The 6,762-nt window shown below is 40.8% G+C and overlaps 1 protein-coding gene across 1 annotated transcript in view; it reads right to left on the bottom strand.

Moving 5' to 3' along the window:
- Window positions 1–1,216: 1,216 nt before the first annotated feature.
- LOC126396254 (sterile alpha motif domain-containing protein 3-like) overlaps window positions 1,217–6,762 on the bottom strand; it is a 7,296-nt gene continuing 1,750 nt past the window's right edge. Inside the window, exons 2-5 of the mRNA XM_050054192.1 lie at window positions 5,304–5,490; window positions 3,961–4,048; window positions 2,957–3,115; window positions 1,217–1,494 (exon numbers count right to left, since the gene is read on the bottom strand). Of these exons, the coding sequence (XP_049910149.1) occupies window positions 1,288–1,494; window positions 2,957–3,115; window positions 3,961–4,048; window positions 5,304–5,490 (641 nt within the window). The 3' untranslated portion in view covers window positions 1,217–1,287. The remainder of the gene's footprint in view (window positions 1,495–2,956; window positions 3,116–3,960; window positions 4,049–5,303; window positions 5,491–6,762) is intronic.

Here is a 6,762-nt window from a genome sequence, read left to right as displayed (position 1 = left end):
ATGAGATGCTGTGTCCTGCGAGCTCAGTTCCAAACAAACACCGCGGAGATGAAATTCCGCCTCTGTGGCGACTTCCGTATGTGGGCAGACATTCTACGGCACTGGGCCAACCCAAAGCCGACGTAACAGAGACGTTTGATGAGCTGGGACAAAAGAGTATTAAATTTAAAGCTATCCGCCCACGCGGCCGATGCTTGTCAGACGTTATAAATTCAGGGCCGATGTGTAGTCCTCAGGCCGACGTCGGCCAGATGTATGTGTGCTATCTGGGTACCGTTCCTATTGAAATGAAGTGCTCCACTTTTTCTTTAAAGATGAGGGGCAGCAAGATTAGCGCCGCACGAAAGTCAGCCTCTGTAAGAGACAAGGAAATAGGTCTGTTTAGTTACTTTTAGACAAAGCATCATCACTTGTGGGTGTCCAACAAATAACAGCATTTAACATCTTTCCATACTCCCATTCCTACATGAGTGTCACCTGAAAAGCCTTTTTGATTTTAACTTTTCTTTTACATTTTTCATTAATTATTAACAATCTCAGTGTATTCTTTCTGTGTTTTTGTGCAGCAAACTCTAGTATACCAACACTGCAGCGCTCAGGGCTGCCGTTTGTTGTGACATCCAGTAGAGGGCAGTGGAGATGACAGGTATACTCAGCATACAGCATGGCAGAGAGCGGGAGGTTTTCTGCCTCCTCACCAGTGTTGCAAATGAATCTTTGCTAACAAAATGGTTGACCCTATCAGAATACAAACCGGACAACAAGGATAAGAGAACTTTCTGCACCTGAGGGTTTTTTGGTGTTTTTAGAGTAAACATTATGGACATTAGAGTGAGTTTCAAACCAGAACCCCATCTGCTCATCTCTAAAAGTGTTTATCTTGGAGTCTATAGGCAACAGCAAGCGAATTTTTTTCAGACTCACTCTGGAAAAAAAGTCTCTCTTTTCTCAACAACATTAAAGCTTCAGTAGGTAACAATTATTCAGTCATAATTGCTGGAACTGTCACTATATTCTGATAGCAGGACATAAAATGGATAATTTAGGACAAAATCCAACTCCTCTGGCTCCACCTACAGCCTGTAATCGTACTTGCCAAAATCCACCGCGACCGAAAGCTCTCCACCAGTCAGGTAGAGGGAGCAGGAGGAGCAGCCAATCGCAGCTCGTACATGTCGTAGTAAGCTGACGAAAGTGAAAGTAAAGTGCCTGACGGTGTATTGTCTTGAAATTTCTGACCAAGTCACGGAGTTTACTTTCACTTTCTTCAACTTACCAACTGTAGCTTTAGCGGAGAGATGACACGTAAAACAATAGAATACCTGGGAGCTCCTCTGCCAGCAGTTCCTCCCTAGCCTCACGATACATTTTTGGCAGTGGGGATCTTTCTCCGACCAGCTTCATCACGTTGGGAACAATGCCGGTGAAGCCCTCTCTCCAGCGACGGCACAGCTCTACAGAGGATGGATGAAGCCTATCGACCTCTTCCCATAGCTGAAAGAGTTAAAGGGATAGTTCAACATTTTGGCAAATTTGCCCACTGCCATAATCCCTATAGTCATAGCATAGGTTTGTTACCTTTAATTGTCGGTACAAGCTGTTCGGATCGGTGGCGCAGAGACCCGAGCTGCTCAGCTACCGCTACAGAGGCTGAATTGTGTATTTGATGAGTTTGAAGAGGGAAACCAAGAAATTCCATTAGCCTCCATAGCGGTAGCTGAGCTGCTCACGTCTCTGCTCCAACGATCTCAAAACAGCTTGTACCAACAATTAAAGGTAACAAACCTACTGCTATGACTATTGCAATGGGCAAATTTGTCTCCCGTCAGCTTTAAATTGACTTAAAATACTGCAAATCATATCACTCATGCCTGAAGGTGTTCTCAAGAAAGGGTATTTTCTCAGTACATCCTCAATTGTCATGCCATCCTTGATCTCTTTCTGACGCCATGCAAAAGTCCGTTGCATGCGGTCTTTGACCACAGAACTGTCTGGTTGCATCTTTTCATATTGCATATGTAGATCATGCACATGTCTCTCGATAGAGGTTGCATCCTCACCAATTACAGCAGGCGCCTGCTGGAAGTAAAAAACGAAAACGAAAACTAAAACGGCATAACAACAGAACTGCATTTGAACTAGAATTTTGAAAAAGGAAAAAACAAAAACAAAGAAGTTACAATTCTTATTAATTACTAAGTAAACCAAAAGAATCAATATATGCATTGATAAAACAATAACCTTTTTACGGACACATATGGTAAAATACTATTGTGCACTAGGGGTGGGGGATAAAATCGATTCATGTAAGAATCACGATTCTTATCCTTTACGATTCTGGATTGATTCATAAATTTGAAAAATTGATTTTTTATTGACATTTCCTCCGTCTCTTTGCGCACCCTCACAGGATTCCGTACATAGCACCGCAGCAAGCCACTAAGACACTAAGAAGCTCTTTAACCGATTATTATCCTTAAACCGATAAGATTAAAATGCTCTATTGAATCCGTGACTAGGCTTGTGCCCATCAGCAACGCGATCCTGTCGTAGATTGAGAGGACGGTCGATGTTTTTTTTTTTTTGCCGAACGTTATAAAACACACGCTGATAGTTGCTCAGATGAAGGTTAGATCTTCATATTTTGAAATACAAAGTGCAGCCAAACACCAGGTTAAACAGAAAAGGGACAGCAGAGCTTCTGACAGCTCGTCTGTGGAGCTACAAGTGAACTGGCAGGAGAGCGGAGCGCCATCTTTTTTTTTTTTTTTGCAGTGCCATTACAGCAATTTACATTTATGAACATGTGCACAAAAGAACTGATTTTGAGTCGAATCTTGACCCTAAGAATCGGTATCGAATGGAATCATGAGACACCCAAAGATTCCCACCCCTATTGTGCACACTAACTTTTGTAATAAGTACATGCTACATGTAGCTACATGAATCCACTTACCCCTGACACAAATCTGTGCCATTTTTCTGCAGCATCCGTCGGCGTAGACTTCTTTCTTTTGTGGCCAAACTTTTCTTTGACTCTTCTCACCTCATCTTGGTGAACCAAAGGTGCCCGCTCTGCTTTGAATTTTCTTTTCAAGGACTGATGCCAGGTGTGCTAATAGAAAAAATAAACAATAACTCTCAGCATTGAATGTACTTTAATAAAAATATCCAAGAAAAGTTGAACATGTATGAATTACACTACCGTATTGACCCGAATATAAGACGGTATTTTTTCAATCGAAAAAAGTCTGAAAAAGACGGGTCGTCTTATATTCAGGGTCTAGATATTTATATATGTAAATCAACGGGCGACGCCAAACGACTTTCCCCCAAGTGAGTCAGAGTGCTCTCTCTCTCTCTCTCTCTCTCTCTCTCTCTCTCTCCCTCCCTCAGACGTTAGCAACAGAGGAGTTATGATGCCGATTTTATGATAATGATGATCAGTATTCTAATTACCCCACAACTTTCTTTCTTTCTTTTTTTTATACCCAGGGGCAGACGCGCATGCAAGGCACATCATGCTGACAAAACGAGGGAGCTACCTGTACACAGGTCTCTCTCTCCTATAGACTGTAGTGTCTCCCCATCGCTCTGCTTGACGAAGTGACACGCGCCACCTCAGGTAGCTGTCAACAGTCTAACCTGATGGAGGTTCAGATATGGTACAGTCCACCTTGGGGGTGTCTGAAAATCGCATTGCATTAGATTTTTACTGGCAAGAGGAATACGAAATTACAGTTACAATTACATAATGATATCATAAATATTCCAACCACTGCTGTTTTATTGATTGATGTCTTGATGATTTTGTCTTAAAAAAATGTTTTTCCAAAAACTGGTCTTGCAAAAGGGGGGTCGTCTTATATTCGGGTCAATACGGTATTCAGAATTTTTTCTTAATTATATCAGATAATATACAGCTGCTTAATATCAAAACTACCAAACTTTCTAACTTATATAGCCATTTCCCTCCAGATCCTTAAGAAAGGGGTACTTAGCAATAAGAGTCTGAACAACCTGGACATATTCAGCATTAGTAGGATACCTGTGAGATAGAATAAAATGATAAATTAGTGTTATGAAAACTTTACCATGTAACTGCAAAAAAAAGTCAGGATTTTCCTGAAAGACAAACAGACGATATGCACTTACCAGCAAAGAAGAAAAATGTGGAAAAAAGTGCTGGAGCATCGGACCCATACCCAGCTGTCACCAGCAACAGTAGCTTGAGGGCTATGCCACAACAAGTAGGAGGGCTGCTGTGGTCCGCACAGAAGCCTAGGGTGCAAGCCAAGGTGGTGGCTAGCCCTGCAGGTACTAGCACCGTTCTGACCAGCAACCACAGGGTTAGCACCCACAGAGCTAGCAGGGGTCTGGGCCCACACCTTAAGCTTCTGTGCTCACCACAGTAGCCCTCCTACTCATGACGGCAGAGCTGGCTCCCATTGCCAGAGATGGCTGTGTTTGGGCCTGATACTTCACTCTGACTATATTCCTTTTCTTTGCTGGTAAGTGCTTATCAGCTATTTCTCCTGGTTTGATGGCATCCAGTCACTATCTTGGTGATAGTAACAAATGTCAGGGGAAGTGGAGAAGGGTTCCATTTAAACAGCAGTAGAACATGGGTCAGTCGGGAACAGGGGGCGTGCACAACTGAGCCCAAGAGGAGGGGCTCAGTTTGAATGTTGTGTTTACAAACTGCAACAAACAAACCTACAGGCTCTACCTTTAATGTTCATCCATGTGGGAGCAAATTTGGAACAGCTATATCATTAAAGCAGTGACAATGACACAAATATATGGACTACCTGTGGACATTTCTGACTCACATTGTATATTCTATCATTGCTTCGTGGAGAACACGAATTATTCTATGTCGATCTCTGGATGACTTCTGACATGCTTCCTTGTTATCAAGCCTATTTTGCAGATCTTTAGGGAAAGGTGGGATGACAAACACAGCTGGAAGTCTCCGATTGGCTTTATTTCTGACAGGGTGGGAGAGGGAGAGGACCTTGTGTTAGCAGTAAACAAGGTGACACAGTACAAAATTCAGGTACTTGTACTTAATTTCAGTATTTCCATGTTATGCTACTTTATAGCCTACTTCTACTCCAGTATATCTCAGAGGCAACTTAAAACTTTTGACTCAATTTCATTTATCTGAAAGTGAACAAGTTACTTTACTTTAATAGCTCATGCCTTGCCTATCCTGTGAAAATCATTTATCTCCCGTGTTCATGTTAAATGTTTGTGATAAATGTCATAAACTGCAGGATAAAGTTATAAACAAAACTTACCCTTCTTCTATGAAAGGCTGTAAATACAGTTCTTCGGGAACTGGTTCCAGTGTTAATGTCACCACTTCTTTCTGCTCCCGAATGAATCTGTTAAATTTTGCTTGTTTTTTAAAAGACCCAGAAAAAAGGTAGGACACCATGCTATCCGTCAAACCACACTCCACAGTCTCCCCATCCACATCATTGTCTGAAAGAGAGAGAGAGACCGAAATAGTAATTTGTCAAAACATACAAAAAAGCATGAAGTGAGTACCTTAATGTGTAATTCTTAACTTACCAGTGTAAGATAAGAATTATTATGAGAGCATTAAGTTGTGTTGCGGGACACAATCCAATATACACTTTACTGCTGAATGTTTGGCTGCACTGAATGTATCTGTGGTTGTCGCACAGGGCTCCCGGCTACCACTTAGATAAATAAGTTGAGTTACAGTTTCTGAATGTTCATAGCCCTGCCCCCCATGTTGAAATTAAAAGTAATTCATCAAATTGTATTTACATAGCACAGAAACACATAGAATTGTAGAGCTGCAGCAATTAATCAATTAATCGAACAATAGTCGATTATTAAATTAATCGTCAACTATTTTGATAATCAAATAATCGGTTTGAGTAGTTTTTTAAGAAAAAAAAAAAGTCCAAATTCTCTGATTTCTGCTTCTTAAATGTGAATATTTCTGGTTTCTTTGTTCCTTTACAACAATAAACTAAATATCTCTTTGGTTTGTGGACAAAACAAGACATTTGAGGACGTCATCTTGTGGTTTGGGAAACACTGATTGATATTTTTCAACATTTTATTGACCAAACAATTAATCAATTAATCGTTTAAATAATTGACAGATTAATCGATAATTAAAATAATCATTAGTTGCAGCCCTATAGAATGGTGTTAGTTTTTATATGTTTCAGTCAAAATCTTTTACTACACATGCTGGTGCATACATTTCATTTTTCACCTGGTGCACACAGTTGTTTTCACTCTGGTCCAAATGCCGCAGTACTGACAGAACATAATGTTTCCTCATTTAGTTTATTAAAACGGCCCACTCCAGTTCGACTGCAGCTGTGCTAACGGAGCTAACGGAGCTAACATTGCTAACATCGCTAACGGAGCTAACGGAGCTAACTGGTAAACAGACTCGCCATAACAGTTACCGATGCTGGCATCTTCAACTCTTAAGTGGTATCCACCTTATTTTTCACGGAAACATGGAGGCAAAACAGAACGCAGCCAGCTTCCGTTTTTTTGTGCGACACTTCCGGTCCAGCACTCTTGCCACTGTGTAAATGGGAATTGCCTTGTTGTTTACCTTGCTGAGTTTAGCTATATGTATATATCACATTTTTCACGTCACTGTATCACCGTTTAGACTAATCTGATGTTTGTAAAGTCTATAAACACAATGACTGAACAAACATTAGTATTTTCTCTGTGTGTAATTAATAACATGGTTAT

This window comes from Epinephelus moara, chromosome 10 (assembly GCF_006386435.1).
Source record: "Epinephelus moara isolate mb chromosome 10, YSFRI_EMoa_1.0, whole genome shotgun sequence".
Lineage (NCBI taxonomy): Eukaryota > Metazoa > Chordata > Actinopteri > Perciformes > Serranidae > Epinephelus > Epinephelus moara.
This window is presented reverse-complemented; position numbering and strand designations above follow the sequence as displayed.